This window comes from Ipomoea nil, unplaced genomic scaffold, assembly GCF_001879475.1.
Source record: "Ipomoea nil cultivar Tokyo-kokei standard unplaced genomic scaffold, Asagao_1.1 scaffold1407, whole genome shotgun sequence".
NCBI classification, from domain to species: Eukaryota; Viridiplantae; Streptophyta; class Magnoliopsida; order Solanales; family Convolvulaceae; genus Ipomoea; species Ipomoea nil.
In genome coordinates, this window is record NW_017617835.1 from 435,823 (window position 1) to 454,245 (window position 18,423).

Genomic DNA, 18,423 nt, shown 5'->3' on the forward strand with positions numbered 1-18,423 from the left:
CACTGCATGATGTGTATGTAGGGTTGCATATGGTTTTGTAATCTTGTTTTTTTTTGGCGGTTGGGTATTTTGCGTGCGCACTATTGGACTTGTGTGTGGGGTGTGTGTAGTGTTTGACTAGAGTGTGAATACTGTTTTCATGTTAATGAATGTGGCGTCTTTTTGTTTTGTTTGCCTAGACGTTTGAATGTGTGGTTGGTGAGGCTGTTGGTGGTTTTGCAAGTTCGGTTGATAGCTTGGTTCAGTTTTTCAAGATGGCACGTGGTAGCCGTGCGGAGGGGGAGGTTTGTCGTCGCTTGTATGGTCCTATGCAGTGTCGGGTGCGGGAGTTGGAGGCTGCTTTCCGGCAAATTTCTGACGGGTTTGGCGTGGATGATATGCCGTCTTTTAGCCTTGGCCTAACTCAGGATTTTGCAGCGGCGGGTGCCGGGGGTCGAGCTGCTGATGTGCTAAACCGGCGTGACTCTGGTAATCTTATGGATTCGGTAAGCTTGGTGGTGATGTGTGCTGGGTTGGCGGCCGCGGCGAAGGAGGCTGGACTGACCCGGACTGTTAGGGGTGATGGTGGTGGGGGGGCAGGAGTGGGTGGTTGCCCTATGCCGCAGTCGCCAGAGACTACTACTGTAGATGAGGTTTGTTCTTTAACTTTTTTTTTTTCCTGGCAGTGATTAATATTGGTTGTCGTTATTGTGTGCAAGTATGTATTTGCTCTCGTGCTTGGCAGTGTTCTAGTGATGGGGGCGGTGATAATGATGATGGGGGTGGTGGTGATGCTGTCGGCTCAGATGTTCCGGAGTTTGCTACACCGACTGAGGTTTGTCTTGTTTATATCTCTGTAGAAATAGTGTTTCACATATTTAGAGGGTGTGCTAGCGGACTGCGATACATGTGCGTGCCTGTATTTGGTATTTCTGGTGTTCAATGTAGTGTGCTGGGTGTGTGCTCACATTTTGCTAAGTGTTGTTTGGCCTGTTTTTTTATTCTGCAGGAGCGTGGTGGGGCTGGTGGTTCCCGCGGCCCTCTTTTGTCGGGGGGGGAGGGGGGGCTGGGTGTGCGGCTTCGATTAAAGCTGTTCGTCCGTCTAAGTACCATGCGTCTGATATTCCTGTGGTTGCCACTCGCCTTCAGTATCAGCCTTTCGGTGTCAGTGAGTGTGTTACATTTCCTGTGCCTGATGCCCCGGAAGATGCGTTAATTGTGAATTGGTTGCTTGGGGGATCCGATGCTGACATGTTAGTGTAGTGGTTTGGTTTCTTTTGTGGTGTTTCCATTTGGCTTTTTTTTTTTTAGGTTTTCCTTTTTTTTTTTTGGTGATAGTTTGTTGTTTTGTCTGTGCTAGGGGACGTACTATATTTTCAGCAAGCGGTAGGTCGGCGACGTGGGAAAATTTTCTGTCACTAACGCCAGGTTCACAGGTTGATATAGCGATTATAGATGCTTGGGCTGCTGTGCTGAATTTTTTGGAGCATTCTAAGTCTCGGTCGGCCCCTTCACGCCTTTTTGCTTCGACGTTCACCACGGTTAGTTTTAGTAGCAGAAATTTCATTTCCCTTTTGTTTTTCGTGAGGTATGTTGTTTAATGTTTATTTGGATTATTGTGTGCGTTGGTGGTGGCTTGTGTTAGCTCACGACTGTGGTTGATACTTCTCGGGGATGGGATCAGAGGGTCGTGTGGTTTCGTGAGAGGCTAATGATGGACCTCGCGGCATCTCCGTATGAAAATATTATGACGGTTGACATGGTATGATTGCTGTTTTGTGTTCAGTCTTACTTTGAGTCTTGTGTGCATGCTTACCTATTTTTGGATGCACGGTGCTGAATTTATTTTTGCCTTGTGTTGGGTTCACAACCAGTTCCATTTATATGTCACCCTTCTGTTGTGTGCAGATTTTTTTTTCGATTCTACGACGTGGTCACTATTTTCTGTTGTGCTTTGATTTTGTCCGGTGTCGGTATGAAATTATTGATAATGACTCCTATCCCATATCAAAGGCGGACAAGTATGGTGGCTGTGTTGAGGAGTTGGTTAGTGTTGGCACTGTTGCTTCCAATTCATTTTTTTAAAGATTTTGTAACCTTGTGGTCTGCATATTGTCTGATTTTTCCTATGGTTTTCCCATGTGTAGAAGGCGATGCTGTGTGAGGTTTATAAAGATATTTCCCCTAAGAGGTTTTCAGATTGTGCCTGTGTTGAATCCAAGCGGTTGCAGATGGGGTGGCGTGATTCGAAGAATAAGATTGATTGTGGTGTCTTTTTAATGCGGCACATGGAGACGTTTGTTGGGCAATGGGTTCGTGATTGGGATTGTGGTCTGGTTAAGGGGGACAGTACGTTGTTGCATAGATTACGGTTGCGGTACATGAATGAGCTGGTCACATCGCAGCATAATGTGATGAGGGAAGACAACCTGTTGCGGGCGTACCGATCGATATCAGCTCCACTCCCTTCAACTTAGTTATGTCGTTTGGTTAGGTAGGGTGTGTGTTTTTGTGGTGTATGTAATGTGCACACTTTGATTCCACACTGGCAGTGGTTTTTGTGGTGTGTGTTTTTGGTGGTGTGTGTTTTTGGTGGTGTATGTAATGTGCACAATTTGATTCCACATGTTTGGGGTGGTTACTAGCACTGCATACGGTTATTATATGGTTAATATATGGTTGGTTTGTTCGTATGTCTTGGTCGAGTAATTGATATCTCCCCGTACGGTAGTGTGTGCTTTTTGGGGTCGATGTCATTTGATTTGTGTGCAGGTTTGTGTGGTTTTGTGTGCGCGTGTTTTCACTCAGCGTCTGACTATACTAGTTATGTATCCTTTCTGTTCACAATAATTTCTCATGGCTTCCCATTTGCTGGTAGTTATTTCAATTTTGCGTAATATAAGTGGTTGTAATAAATAAAGCGTTTGCTTCAAGTAATGAAATACGGTCCGTAATTGTAAATATAATAACATTCTATAGGTACCAGATTTGTCTATACCAAAGGATTACTCACTGCTTCCCATTTGCATGCGTGCTTGGCATTCTTCCATGTGTGCGCGGGGGTTGGTGGCTATGGGTCTGGGTGCGCATGTGTGTGTTGCGGTGTGCGCACATATAGGTCGTGCTGTGTTTGTGCTGCTAGCTATTTCAGTTTTGCCTAATATAAGTGGTGGTAATAAATAAGGTGTTTGCTTCAAGTAATTAATTACGGTCCATAATAGTAAATATAATAACATTCTATAGGTACCAGATTTGTCTATACCAAAGGATTACTCACTGCTTCCCATTTGCATGCGTGCTTGGCATTCTTCCATGTGTGCGCGGGGGTTGGTGGCTATGGGTCTGGGTGCGCATGTGTGTGTTGCGATGTGCGCTCATATAGGTCGTGCAGTGTTTGTGCTGCTTGGTATTTCATTGTTGCCTAATATAAGTGGTGGTAGTTCATTTTTTCCTACTAAATAAAGTGTTCGCTTCATATAAGTAATTAAATACGGTTCATAATTGTAAACATAATAACATTAAAAAGTCTTTCAAACATTCGCTTATGCAAGTTTATCTGGACAGGTGCGGCTGTTGTGGCCCGGGAGGTCACATATGTTGCATGTCCGTTCCTTTTTCTTTTGGTTCTTCGTTGTGGCTATTTCTTTGCTGCTTTTGAGTCTCTTTCCACTCCCTTTGTTTTTTGCAACCTGTGGGGGTTTTATTTGTATGTCGCTTGGTCTGCTTGATTCGACTAGTCTCTCAAACATGGTTTCGGTGTGCGCTCCCTCTTGTGTTTGGTGCGCCTCCTTTTGTAGATCTTTTTTCAGTTGTTGCAATGTTGCCAACATTTGGTCCATCTTGTCAGGCCAACCATTCGCTAATCCCATGCAGTTGTAGAATTCATTCCATAGTTGATTTGCAACTTTTGTTGTTTCATTCGTCTTGGTAATATTTGTTTTTCTTGCCCATGGGACATCGTATAATGGGTGTGCACACGCGTTTCGTGTCCATCGTGGAACAATATACTTTTCTGGGATTAACTCATACCCGTTTTTCTTCATCACCAACAGCACATGTCTGCATAGTATACCAACACGGTTGAACTTTTTGCACGCACACTCTATTTCCATTGCTTGTGGAGTTTCTGTTACTTCATACATTTTTCCATTTGTGTCCTTAATTGTGTATTTCCATATATCCCCTATGTTGTGTTTGTCGATGATGTCACATGTGAAACTGGCTTCCCATACCTCTTCTTGGAATTCGTAGAATATGTTTATAGTGTACACTGTAGTAGTGTGCTTCTCAATACTCAAAGGGGTTTTGGTTTCAGGGTACGAACCTTCATTTTCTGCGATTAGTCTTGCCTGCTTGTGTCTTTGTTCTCCGATGGCGCTGTTGAATTGTGCTATGAATTCTACTAGGCTGCAGTGGTGGTTTGTGAATTTACCGAAATAGCTATTTTCTGATTCTGATCTTGATGTTGTCCGGAGTAGTCCCGCCATTAATATGTCATTGAAGTATGCTGGTATCCAGGATGCACGCGCCTCGTAAAGCTGGGTAAACCACCTATGGTCTTTAAGGTTGTATTCTTTCATTATTGTTTCCCATTTTCTCTCGAATTCATCTGTGGTCAGTGTGTCATCCCATACGGTACTATTCAATGCCTTTTTGAAGTCCGGGTTGTGCCACAAGGCAACCCCTACCTTTTCCCCCACTTTTGTCATAATGTGCCACATACAGAATCTATGCCTTGTTGTTGGCATAGTTTGTGGTACAACTATCTTTAGTGCAGGGTCTTGGTCAGTTGTAGTACATCTGGGCGCGTATTCCATTGCAGTGTTGAACTTAGTTAGTAGCCACTCATATGACTCTACGTCTTCTTTCGCAATTAGGCCTGCCCCAAATGTTATGCATCTCTTGTGGTTATCCACGCCCGTGAAGGGGACGAAGACTAACTTGTACCTGCAGTGTAAGCATGGGTGGTGTTAGTGGTGTGATCGGCGTGGTAGTTATTTTCCGTCCCTGCAGTATTCTGTGCGCACACTTGTATTTCTATGCGTGCACACACAGTAGCTATTGTATTCAATCTATATTGAAATTTACCTGTTTGTGCTGTATGTAGCGTCGAATGACATGACATCGCCGAAGCATGCATAATTCCTTCGGGATTGTGCGTCTGCCCAAAATAATCTGGTTAATTGAGCGTCTTCGTCTATGTCAAAATCGAAATAGAAGTCTGGGTTGTCCTCTTTTCTTTTGAACATGTTTTCTATCACCATTTGGGCGTCTGCCTCAGCTATATAGGCCAATAGGTCTCGCCTAAAATTGCAGAACTCAATGCATGTTGCTCCTATATCTGTAAAGCTTCCAACCATCTCTTTGAATAGTCTGAACGCTTTTGTAGGGCCTATGTTTGCCTTTGCACAGTGAGCCAAAAAGGTTTTGTGGCCGATGTCAAGTTGCCTATTTATCTTTAGAAAAGGTTTGCTTGCGTTTGAGCATAGACAGTGTGTATGTCGCAGCTCGATTGCATGGACTTTGTATCCGCTTGTTTTACGCTTTGTGAGTACCATACGCGCCTTACATCCTGTCCTGTTGGACGTTCTCCTCCGTCTCTTTCTTCCTTTTGTGGTATTTTGGGGTTCTTTTGTTTCGGCTTTGTATCCCTCCCGTGAGCACAACAAGTATTTGATTGACACTTCCCCCTTCCGATTTCTACGCTTTGTGCCGTGCCTAACATCAAATCCTGCCTCTTTAGCGTAGTCCACGTAGAAATCAATCCATGTGTCTACTGTATCGAATTGTTGTCCTTCATACGGTGTCTTCTCGGTTTGTGTGGTGGGTCTCCAATATTTTGCACCATCTTCGTGTATTCCCATGGCACATTCTGTTGCACTGTGTCCGCGTTGGCCGTCACCTATTAAACACAACAAATATACACATTAGATATAGGGGGGGTTTGATTTATTGCGAGGGGGGGTGAATATGTGCACGGTAGGATCCAGCGGTGTGCGGGGGTGTGCGAACTGCTATTGGGTGGTTTCTGTGTGGTGCTTGCGGGAACATTGTTGTGTGCGCGACACCAGAAACGCAGGCGTCCACTTTCGTTAATCTCCTGTGGGGCTGTTACTATGCTATTACCGTTGTTTTCGTATGGGTTATCCAGTAGGTTACACCCTAATTCGCACAGTTATTGTTTCTTTATCGTGAATTTACATATCGATATACCTGGTATTGATGGTGGGGTATAATCCATGCTCGGCTCTCGGAATTCTTGGGTGGTGGTTGGCGGTGGTTGCCGTTGAATACCAGTGTGGCTGTGCTTCCTTGCCGCGGTGGTGGGCTGCCGATTTGGTGGTGGGTGCCGTGTCAGTTAGAGTAGAATCCTAGTGGAATTACTTCACTATAATTTAAGCATGTCATTATATTCATATTTGTTCTCTGATTAGGATTCAAAGCATTCTCGTTTTTGCCCTTTTGGTATCAGTTTAGTATTAGTATTAATGTTTTCTTATTTAAATCTAATCCACTAATCTAATCTAATCTAATGGCTCTTATTTGTCCTTAGGTTTGTATTTTAAGGGGGTTTGCATGTGAATGCAACCCTCTATATATATATATATATATATATATATATATATATATATATATATATATATATATACACACACACACTGGTAAATTGCAAGTTACCAATGTAATCCTAACTTCACCAGACTAATCCTAAGCTCACAGAACTCTACCCTTAGAGCCAATGCAAAGGTAAATTGCAAGTTACCAATGTCGTAATCAGTCCACCGATTAAATTATAGTCTTTAATTTATGCATGCACAAAGAATCCAATCCACACCTTGTCACCTTTCATCATCATGCATCATTTGAGCCTTAACTTTTCCATTCATGAATCATGATTCCAGTGAAATTTAAACCCCACACTCTACCGCCTTCAATCCTGACATCAAATTAGGCGATTAACACTTTTTTTTTTTTTTTTTTTTTTTTTGTTTCATATTGTATTGACATATGTATCCTACTAGATAAGATTAATCTAAGTGATCTTCAATTGAATTCCATTTTAAAGTAAAATTTTTTTATTTTATTTTTTTTCAAAAACGTTATTGCACACCCATTTTAATTTAATGGTTGTACACGTTTGCTTCCACTCAAGGAAGCTAGGTAATGGGATCCATGAAATGACACTCAAAAATAGTTTAATTTGTCTCCACCCTCCAATCCATTCTGTAGCTATAAATAGATCAAAGTACTATTAATCATATCAATGATCAACGTTGAAAAGTGAAAACTGAAGCTAAGCTAGCCCACTTTTTCCATAGGAATTGAAGTAGCTAGGAGCTAGAGAGCAAATGGCAAAGTGGTGTTTGGTTCTTCTAGTGATCTTAGTCACTGTTATCCCTGCATCATCCCAGGGAGAACTCAGAACTGGATTCTATTCCTCATCCTGCCCCCAAGCCGAGTCCATTGTTAGGTCTACAGTTGAAGCACATTTCAAGAAAGATCCTACCATTGCAGCTGCCTTGCTTCGTCTTCATTTCCACGATTGTTTTGTTCGGGTATGTATGTATGTAAGTTTGTCATTCATTTATATAGTTACAAATTAAAACCCGATCTGAAAACTTCATTATAATTGAAAAATTAAAAGTGATATTTAGTTGATCTGAACAGGGTTGTGACGGTTCTATTTTGATTTCGGGGAGCTCGGCCGAGAGAGGCGCATTGCCTAATACGGGATTAAGAGGGCTTGAAGTGATTGAGGATGCAAAATCGCAGCTCGAAGCTTTATGCCCAGCCACTGTTTCATGTGCTGATATATTAGCTTTGGCTGCTCGAGACGCAATTGACTTGGTAATCAATTAGAGTCCTATATTCATTCGTGTTTGCTTAAAAATTCTTTCTATATGTCATTCAATCATTAGTTAATAAAGACCCCTCCTTTTCGTTCTTTCGTTTTCCGTGACTGGTCATTCTTTAATACTTCAAGAAAAGAAATTCCAAACTTTCTTGTAATGTTTTTTTTTTTTTTTTTTTTTTTTCATATATGAAAAGCTAATGACAATGGATTGATAATAATTTAGATAAATATTTTCTTAAATTAATTAATCACATGTTTAACAGTTTAAGGGTATTTTTTTTTTTTTTTTTCTGAATAACAGAGTAGTGGTCCAAATTGGGGAGTGCCTACTGGAAGAAGGGATGGAAGAATCTCAAAATCATCTGAAGCCTCAAATTTACCTTCACCTTTCGATTCCATTGATGTTCAGAGGCAAAAATTTGCAGCTAAAGGTCTTGATGATCATGATCTTGTTACACTCGTTGGTAAGCATATTAAATTTAGGCAAAAATTTGCAGCTAAAGGTCTTGATGATCATGTTACACTCGTTGGTAAATTTATATTTATATTCGAACCCACGACCTTCTGATCCGAAGTCAGACGCGCTAATCCACTGCGCTATGCTGCTAGATTAAAATATGCATATTTAGTATTATTGAAATATTATGTTCACTATTTTGCAAAAAATACAAACAACTAAATGTTGACTATTATTGTCTTTTTATTTTAATTAGATTGACCATAGTGGGAGTCGAACCCACAGCCTTCTGATCCGAAGTCAGACGTGCTAATCCACTGCGCTATGCGGCCAGATTGAAATATACATATTTTTCAAAGAAAAAATTGCACATTTAGTACTAACAAAATATTATGATTTTCACCATTTTTTAGTCATCAAGTTGTTAACAAAATAACGTTTTTGCTCTTTTCGTCCTCGATCTTATGGAATTAGTTGACCATGACTACTAATGAATTTAATTTAGCCCTTATCTATTTTTCTCATAAATAGCACTATATCTCCACAATTTAGTAGCAAGAAATGCAAACCACTAAATGTATAAGTGTCTATTACCCTGGACTTAGCTCAATGGTTCAGTATGTAATATTTGAGGAAAGAGACAAATGTTTGAATTTAGACGGCGACATTGTGGGTACTGACATTTGATCTTATCTGCTGAGCCATTGATCACCGTAATTTACATCCTTCCAAATGTTCTGTCGAGCCTACAAATTTTAAAAGAATCATCAATTGAAGATGTTGTGACTAAAAGTAGCGATCTTATATTCACTATTACTCTATAACTCAGTGTCTAAAAGTGCAATTTTCACTTTCTTAATCGAGCATGGCTTAATGTATGCAGGTGCACACACCATAGGCCAAACAGACTGTTTATTCTTCAGGTACCGTTTATACAACTTCACAGCAACTGGGAATGCAGACCCAAGCATAAACCAAGCATTCTTGACACAGCTGCAAACTCTTTGCCCCAAAAAAGGGGATGCCTCAAAGAAGGTGGCTCTGGACAAAGACAGCCAGCTAGGTTTTGATGTGAGCTTCTTCAAGAATGTGAGGGATGGGAATGGGGTTCTTGAATCAGATCAGAGGCTGTGGGGAGACGACTCGACGCGAAAAATCGTGGAGAAATATGCAGGAACCATAAGGGGATTGCTGGGGCTTAGGTTTGATTTTGAGTTTCAAAAGGCCATGATCAAGATGAGTAGCATTGAGGTTAAGACTGGGACACAAGGGGAGATCAGAAAGGTCTGCTCCAAGTTCAACTAACAAATTAAAGTTCATGTAATTTCTGGACCCCTAATGTTCAAATTAAAATACCAATCACACATTTGCATATATATGCTTAATTTGATCAATACAATAGAGTTAATTTGCATATCAAAGCTGATATTAAATTACACATTTATATTTATATTTTATAGAAAAATTTTACAATATCGTGCAATGATATAGTACTATACGTCTATACGAACAGTATCATAGAGGTCATTGTCTTGTACTATACAGAACAAACTATTGTATCATATGGTACAATAGCTTGGCCTAGATTGATATAGCAACGTCACTTAATTTATATGGTATATGTTCATGACATTTAATTTTTATATACGATATTGTAAAATTCCTCATATTTTATATGTTATGTGTTCAACATGCCATCTCATGGGTTACAAATCCGATATGAACATAGTTTAATTTTAAAAATAAATTGAAATATGTGTATTATTTTAATTAAAAATTTAAACTAATAATTAGATCAATCTACATATTTATATTTTATATTTTTTATATTTTATATGTTAAACATAGAACAAGGTTGTTGAATTTCCTTACATACCAAAACCTCATTATTTGAATATTTGTAATGCACCAACAGGTCAATCCAGAATATAGTTGTTATACAGTGGACCATGATCGTCGAATGAAATGATAGTAGAACTAAAATAATATTTTAGTGTTATTATAATAAAATTAGTGTGTGTGGAAAATGAAATTACAAAATAGAGCACATTATTGTCAAAAGAAAATGTAGTATAATTAAAATAATACTTTAGTATTGTTATAATGAAACTAGTTTGCATAGAAAAATGAAATGAAACTAAAATCCAGAGCCATACAATAACATATATTATCAAATGACTTGAAGTACAATTAAAATAATACTTCAACATTACTATAATTAAACTAGTGTGCGTGAAAAATGAAACAAAAAAATAGAGCTCAAACAATAATGTATATTATCAAATGAAACTATAGTAGAATTAAAATGATACTTATTATTACAATAATGAAACTAGTGTGGAGGGAAAATGAAACTAAAAAACATAGGAATATTGTCAAATGAAATTGAAATGTAATTAAAACGATATACTTCATGATCCACATTGCTACTGATGGATTTAATTAGTCCGGGTGATCCGAATTATTAAACCCGATAGATAAGGAAAATAGTAAATGGTCAAGGTAACGGGATCAAAGTATGTCACGGAGACAATATAATATTAACAATGGGTTGGTAAGTGAATTACAACGGGTGTAATATCATTACAATAGAAGATTATGACAATGGAAGTGTATATCATGTCCTAAAGGGACAAAATAAATTCTTTTTATACTCAAGAGACCCGTAACCGCCCCCTAAAGAGGAGGGGACGGTTACAACCGCCTCTGACCGCCCCTGGGCAGGTCGACCGAGGCCTGACCAAGACCACGCCTAGGGGCTTGGCCGAGGCCTCGCCCAAACCACCCGGGTCAAACAGGGGCCCCAAGTCTTCGATGCCCCATTCCTCCAAGTTAGTTTTCTCCATTTCCAATATGTTCAATACCTACATAGACTATGGTCCATAGTAAAATTTGCCTCCATAACAAAAGGATGGTAGGAAGCCGAAAAACAACACGGGAAATATTATATTCAAGAAAATAAAGGCAAATTATGCCGTGCAACCGTGTGCATCATGCATGGTGTACACGGTTGTAAAAACGGTGTCATTTTGATTAAAAACGCGCATTCGACTTAAAAAAAAATCAGTTTCGATTGTCGTTAATGACGTTATGTTGTGCATAATTTGAACTATATATCCAGAATCAATGAACTATATATATATCCAGAATGAATAAACTATATATACCCAGAATGAATGAACTATATATCCAGAATGAATGAACTATATATCCAGAATGAATGAACTATATATCTAGAATGAATGAACTATATAGTTCAAATTATGCACAACATAACGTCGTTAACAGCAATCGAAATTGATTTTTTTTTTTAAAGTCAGACGTCAAAACGACGTCGTTTATACAACTGTGTGCACCATGCGCAACATAACGCTCCGAAAATAAAGGTATGTGCCTTAGTCCTGTGGATCATACTTTATCATGATCCCTAGTAAGTATTGGTTTGGACTTTGGACAAATTATAACGTGAATCCTATTCTATATTGGAAGGTGGATCGTGACACAAATTCATTATATTTTTAGTATATGTACTACAAGTTTATTCTTAGACAGTATACTAACAAAAAATTAAAGTAATCTTCAAAAAATAAAAATAAAAAATTAAACTAATTGAAAAACTTTAATGGGGTGTTTGGTTGGAGGAAAGGAATTACGTGGGAAAAGAATTGCAATTCTATGGGAGATGAATTATCGGGAATAAAGTGAGAATTTAAATATCAGTGTTTGGTTTACAGGAATAATATTACTGAAAATTTTATTTCTAATATTTAGTATACATGAGAATTGAAAGGGAATAAGTAGTATAAAGTCCAAAATGCCCATTATTTTGTTGTTGTCAGGCATCAATTTTAGGTTAAAAAAGAGATGAGTAATTTTGTCTCATCATTATCTTTGTTCTTCCTAAAATCCATGGAATTAAAATCCCAAAGGGGGCATGGGATTTTAATTCCATGAAAATGAGGGAATTGCAATTCCTTCCAACCAAACTAAGGAATTTAGTGGCCTTTGAAATTAGGTTGGAATTAAGTGGGAATGAAATTTAAATTCCTTCCAACCAAACGCCCTGTAAGTTCTTTATATAAACTTTAATTGGTGACGTATGCAATTAATCTGAAAACTTCACTATAATTGAAAATCTAAAAGTGATATTTAGTTGACCCGAACAGAATTGTGATGATTCTATTTTGAGCTTTAGGCCAAGTGAGAGTCATATATTCATGCGTGTTTGCATAAAAATTCTTTTAATAGTTGCATAGGTTAAAGATACCCTTTAATATTACATTTGTGTATATATACTTCACTATAATTGAAAATCTAAAAGTGATATTTAGTTGACCCGAACAGAATTGTGATGATTCTATTTTGAGCTTTAGGCCAAGTGAGAGTCATATATTCATGCGTGTTTGCATAAAAATTCTTTTAATAGTTGCATAGGTTAAAGATACCCTTTAATATTACATTTGTGTATATATTGAATATAATTTATGTTTTTTTTTTAATTGACCACAATGGGAGTCGAACCCATAATCTTCTAATTTGAAGTCAGACGCACTAATCCACTGCACTATGCAACCAGATTGAAATATGCATATTTCTCAAAGGAAAAATTACAATTTTAGTAATAGTGAAATATTATGATTTTCACCATTTTTAGTAATAATGCTGAAATCACCCAAGTTTTTTTTTTTTTTTTTTTTAAAAGGAAATCAAACTAAGGTTTTTACTTTCAAAAAAAAAAAACTAAGGTTTTATATGCACCGTATATAAATTACCAAAATTCTCCTTAAAATTCGAAAATGAAATGAAAAGATGCCAATGCAAATCCCATGGTCAACATGTTGCATTCTATACTCCACAATGCCACAAACACATATCCAACCAAAATAGGAAAATGACAGCCTCAAACTGTTCAGATCTAACAAAAATCATCCTACCAAATATATCACGTAATTACCTTGTCAACAATACCAATTAAATACAAAAGTTGTAACGTAAAGAAACAAGAAACATGAGAATGCAATTTATACGGAAAATAGAAATGAGAATTGAGAAATGATGAAAACAATTTTAGAAAAGGTAAGAAACAAAAAGCGAGAAAAAATGTTTGTAAATATAAGAATTGTAAGAGTGTATTTGCAAATTTTTGTTTTAAATATTACTCACTCCACATCTTATTTTATGGCTCTGGTTCGAGATTTGAATGAAATTATTTATAATTTAGTTTTTTATAAAATTTATATATTGTAATATTATATTACTAACACTTTTAAAGTACAAAAAAAAAATTAAAACAAAATAATAATTTGACTAATAAATAGTAAATAAAAAATAATATGAGACAAATAGAGTATAAAATTACCCAGAGTTTCAATGTATTGCATACTCATATGGTACATAAAAAATAAAAATTAAAAATTAACAATATTCTCTACTTTTTCCCTTTCTTATTATTCCTGTTGATAATTTTCTATGGCATATTGGCTTGTTACTTGTTGGTCTCATTGTCTTCAAGAAAACTCCAGGCCTCGAAAGCAAATAACCAAGTACGAGTGTACGATTACGGAGTAGAAGCAAAGAATTCAAGAAATATTCAGCAACCATTTCAATTTCATTTCCACAGTGGAGAAGAAGGTTAACCCGTCATTTACGCTCTAAGTCTGAATATTCGATTGGAGAATCTTGCTTTTGATGATCTAATGGCTGCTTCTATATCACCCTTATCTCAATCCCAGCGTTTTCTAGTGAACACCCGTTTGGCTGTACTGAAAAAGCCGCAAACCCAGTTTTTCTCAGTACCCATTCAAGGAATCCCTCAAAGCTCATGGCTTTCTGCGAGAAAATCCAAGATGGTTGTGGTTGTGGCTACAACCACCGCAGAGAAGGCGAAAAAGAGGTACCCTGGGGAGGCTAAAGGGTTTGTGGAGGAGATGAGGTTTGTAGCTATGAAGCTGCACACTAGGGACCAGGCTAGGGAGGGGGAGAAGGAGACTGAAGGCCAGCCTCTGGCTAAGTGGGAGCCAACTGTTGAAGGGTACCTGAAATTCTTGGTGGATAGCAAATTGGTTTATGATACTTTGGAGAATATTGTGGAAAAAGCTCCTTTTCCTGAATGTAAGTTTCTTTGATTATAGAGATTTTCTTTTCCTCTGTGTTGATTACTCCTTTTTATCATGTCTGGCTTCTAAGTGTATTTTTCTGACCTTTGGTTGCTTGATTATGATGTGAATATGATTAGTGTAGAGCATTTTAGTTGTTGTTTCTGGCTGGTTCATTGTCATTATAGTGATTCTAATAGAGTTAATACCCAATTTAGTCTCGACTACAGGTTTTTCTTGAAATCCTAAATGACTTTGTGCTTAATTAGGCCCTCGATTTCGATAATTTTACCTAATTGAGTCCTCAGTGTTAGAATCAATGGCTAAATTGAGAAAATCACTATAGTCGAGGACTAAATTGGATAAAATCACTATAGTGGAAGACTAACTTGGGTAAAATTACTATAGTCGATGACTAAATTGGGTATTAATAGAGGTGAAATTACCAAGCTATTTTAACAAAGGACTCAATTGAGTAAAACCATCAAAGTCGAGGACCTAATTAAGCATAAAAAGTCATTTAGGACTAAATCGAGGAAAACCACTACAGTCGAGGACTAAATTGGGTATTAACTTGATTCTAATACTTATTGTTATTTTTCTTGTTTCTGTTTAATTTTTATTTCTAAAGGTTTAGCTTTGGAGAACTGCATCTAATATGCTAAGTTAGCTGCTGTTAGTGAAATATTTATGCTCTGGTTTTTTATGATTAAACTGGCTCACCCCACTGCCTTTTAGGGCTCAATGATTTTATATGTTAATTCCTTTCTCATTCACTAGCTGCTGCCTTTTGCTGTTAATTAATTAGAGTTTTTGAGGTGTTTGGTAAATAGCTTATAGCTGTTAGCTGATTGGATTAGTGGGTTTGACTAGTTGATAGCATTAGCTGATTGTAGAAAAGTGTTTGGTAAATTAATTGTTAGCTTATAGTTGATTACATGTAAAATGACTTTCTCAAAAAGCTGTTTTGAGCAGCTTTTTGAATTTTAGCATTTTGGAGCAATAAGCTGTTACAAAAAGCTAATTATTGATTGTTTAACCAAGTCAAACAGCTAATAGTGGTCAAATAAGCCAAAATTGACTAATAAGCTAACTATATAAACTTTAATTGGTGCGAGTTTCTATTGTCTGCTTCATTTTTTTTTTTCTCCCGGCACCATATACTTGTATCATTGCAGATAAGTGAAAGGGTGTGTGTGTGGTGTTTCAGGTTAAGGTTAATGTGTTTCGGTGTTGTTAAATCTGCTATTGTGAAATGATTATTGCAAAACTATTTCTTCGATTCAGTAGATGAAGTTTTGGTACTTGGATAACACATGAAAACTTCTTTTTAATGCTGCAAGCCTCTTGAGTTAGCCCTATGGCCCTATGAAAATTGTGAGCAACGAATTGAATGAAATGTAGTGTATGTGTGTACTATAAGGCACTGAAGATTGAGGCGAGCAAAAACAAAAAAAGTTTGAAGCTGAGCTGATTTGTACTGTTAGTGTTTAAATTATACTGGAAAAGGTTGAGTGTAAATTTGAGGAAGACAAAACTCAAGAACCTCTGATACCCTGCCTTCTTGAGTTGATCACTGGATGATAAATTTACAAGCTTTATCAGTCCCGGGTAAATGAACGATTTTGTGTGTATGTATGTATGTATGCAAATGTTTAATAAACGTTGTACTTTGGATTCAGATGCTGAGTTCAGGAACACGGGATTAGAAAGGTCGGAGAGCCTGGCTAAAGATTTGGAATGGTTTAGGCAGCAAGGTTATGCCATCCCGGAACCTTCAACTCCCGGTGTCAGCTATGCTCGTTATCTTGAAGAGCTGGCTGAAAAGGATCCTCAGGCGTTCATTTGCCACTTTTATAACACATACTTTGCACATACGGCTGGCGGTCGCATGATTGGGAGAAAGGTGAGGTCTTATCATGATCGTAACGAATTGATTTACGCACGTTAGACACGTCGTTTTGTTATACTAAACCCGAACTTCATCTAAGAGTCGGGGGAAAATGTTGAGATGCTTTGCAACTTCTTCTTGCTCTATTCAGGTGTCTGAAATGATACTCGACAACAAAGAGCTGGAGTTCTATAAATGGGATGGCGACGTTAAACAACTGCTGCAGAATGTTAAGGACAAGCTGAATAAAGTTACCGAAGTAATATCCTAAATGCTCTTCTCGACTTGCCAAATTGACATTACTTATTGTGCTGTGATGCCCTTACCATTCTTTCTGTCTTTGAATTGATCATTTTTTGTATGTTTTTTCTTTGGCAGAGCTGGACTAGAGAGGAGAAGAACCATTGCTTGGAAGAGACCGAGAAGTCATTCAAGTATTCCGGGGATATTCTCCGCTTGATACTGTCATAATGCATGGCCATTAAGCTTTGGGCTATTGTGCATAAACTTTGTTTGAGTCTTACATACATTATCGATCAATGCTATACCTCTGATCAAACCCGCCATTTGAATGATCCCAGGTGAAATTGTCTCATTTGTAATATGTAAGATCAGAAACATGTATGGCACAGGTTTGTGTGGTCCTGGTTTTGTTGTTGTTCATTCTGGTGTTACTTGGAGGTCTTGCTGCCAGTCAATCGCGTGGTTATGTATGTACTATGATTTTTTTTTTTTTTTTTTTTTTTTTTTTTTTTTGTGAGTGACGAGAAACCCCGCATTTACTATCCAATAGTATATGTAGTGGCTAAAACTTGCTTTGTGATTTTTACCGGTATAAACCAAGCTAAGGATTGACAGTGTAGGTTGGGAGTAACCTTTCAAAATGAAGGGAGTTCTTTGGGCGTAGTGAGTAAAAGTCTAGACTTTATTGGTTAGTTGAGTCATTATGATTTATCTCTCCACAAATTGTCGGCCTGAAGTGTGGGGGCGTTTGGAGTGGACAATTCCACCTATTTGTCACAAGCTTATGTTGTTCATTGTTCGACAGGATCAAACCAAAAAAGTTGTCAATGAATCATTCTTACGGGTGGTCGAAATTTGTAATCTTGTGCTTATCAAGTGGGCTGTCCCATATTGTACTCCCCTTATTTTCAGACTATTAGATGCTCTTGTTTTGGGTGGTAAATATCCTTTAATTTGTTCTCTCAACTCCAATTTGGAATGATTAAGTACCAAAAACAGGTAGAACAATATAAAGGCAGTATTATTGAAGTAGTAGTTATAGATAATAAATCTATCTCTATATAAATAGTTGCAGATGGTACGGTAATAATTTTTAATGACAATATTTTTTTCTACTACAGTACTACACATACTATTTTCCTAACCAACTTAATAATATGGCTATTTTTTTTTTTTTTTATAATAATCATACATACATATTTATCTCAATTAGTACGGATCCATTATTTCATCAACAATTCAACATATTAACTATTGCTTTTTAATATATCACGTAAAGGTTCACACCTTTTATAGTCTTTTACCTCCTCCAAGAAGAAAAAGAATAGAGTTGAAATGAAACATAAAAAATGCATGCTTATCAATATATACTAATGAAGTAGGTAATAAATATACGAACTGGATGGTATTAAACTAAAACAAAAAGTACTACACATTATTTTCTTAACCAACTTACCCTATTAATATAATGCGGCTTTATTTGATTAATAATTCGTAATGATATTTATGTTGGACAATGGCTCGAAAATTAGCATCATGTCATTGAAACATAGGGCTTACTGTTATACGAGTATAAGAAAATAAAGTTGCACCGTTTCTATTAGTTATAATTTTAATATAATAGTAAGTACTTGATTTGACAATTAGTATTAGATCAAGACACAAGTTTAATGCAGTGGTAAACGCTTGATCATCATGAGTTCATGACAATTGATTTATTCATAAATACTCAATATAAAATGTTATAATACTTATCATACTCCATGTTAATAAATGCATATTTGGAGTACATATTTTGAGTTAACCTATTCTTTTGACTATGAAAACTCGCAGTCACTATCGGTGTGTATTACTAGGTAAACCCTACCTTTTGATTCTAACCAACAAAGGATCATAAGGGAGA

At 37.2% G+C, this 18,423-nt stretch overlaps 3 protein-coding genes and 2 non-coding genes across 5 annotated transcripts; 2 read left to right on the forward strand and 3 right to left on the reverse strand.

Moving 5' to 3' along the window:
* Positions 1-3,521: 3,521 nt before the first annotated feature.
* On the reverse strand, positions 3,522-6,220 carry LOC109186205 (protein FAR1-RELATED SEQUENCE 5-like). Its single transcript, XM_019336139.1, has 3 exons — positions 6,193-6,220; positions 5,068-5,881; positions 3,522-4,926 (listed from the first exon to the last, which is right to left on the reverse strand). The coding sequence occupies exons 1-3, from the start codon at positions 6,218-6,220 to the stop codon at positions 3,522-3,524; spliced, it is 2,247 nt and encodes a 748-aa protein (XP_019191684.1).
* Positions 6,221-7,254: 1,034 nt separating this feature from the next.
* On the forward strand, positions 7,255-9,705 carry LOC109186287 (peroxidase 25). The gene is made up of 4 exons (XM_019336211.1): positions 7,255-7,535; positions 7,648-7,827; positions 8,136-8,298; positions 9,175-9,705. The coding sequence occupies exons 1-4, from the start codon at positions 7,329-7,331 to the stop codon at positions 9,594-9,596; spliced, it is 972 nt and encodes a 323-aa protein (XP_019191756.1). The 5' UTR covers positions 7,255-7,328; the 3' UTR covers positions 9,597-9,705.
* On the reverse strand, positions 8,550-8,623 carry TRNAR-UCG. Its single transcript has one exon. It is a non-coding gene; the product is annotated as a tRNA-Arg (tRNA).
* A 3,086-nt stretch (positions 9,706-12,791) lies between the features above and the next one.
* Positions 12,792-12,865, reverse strand: TRNASTOP-UCA. The gene has a single exon. It is a non-coding gene; the product is annotated as a tRNA-Sec (tRNA).
* Positions 12,866-13,754: 889 nt separating this feature from the next.
* Positions 13,755-16,957, forward strand: LOC109186509 (heme oxygenase 1, chloroplastic-like). Its single transcript, XM_019336517.1, has 4 exons — positions 13,755-14,402; positions 16,069-16,292; positions 16,429-16,536; positions 16,656-16,957. Exons 1-4 carry the CDS (start codon positions 13,988-13,990, stop codon positions 16,746-16,748), a joined length of 840 nt encoding a protein of 279 aa, XP_019192062.1. The 5' UTR covers positions 13,755-13,987; the 3' UTR covers positions 16,749-16,957.
* The last annotated feature ends 1,466 nt before the right edge of the window (positions 16,958-18,423 follow it).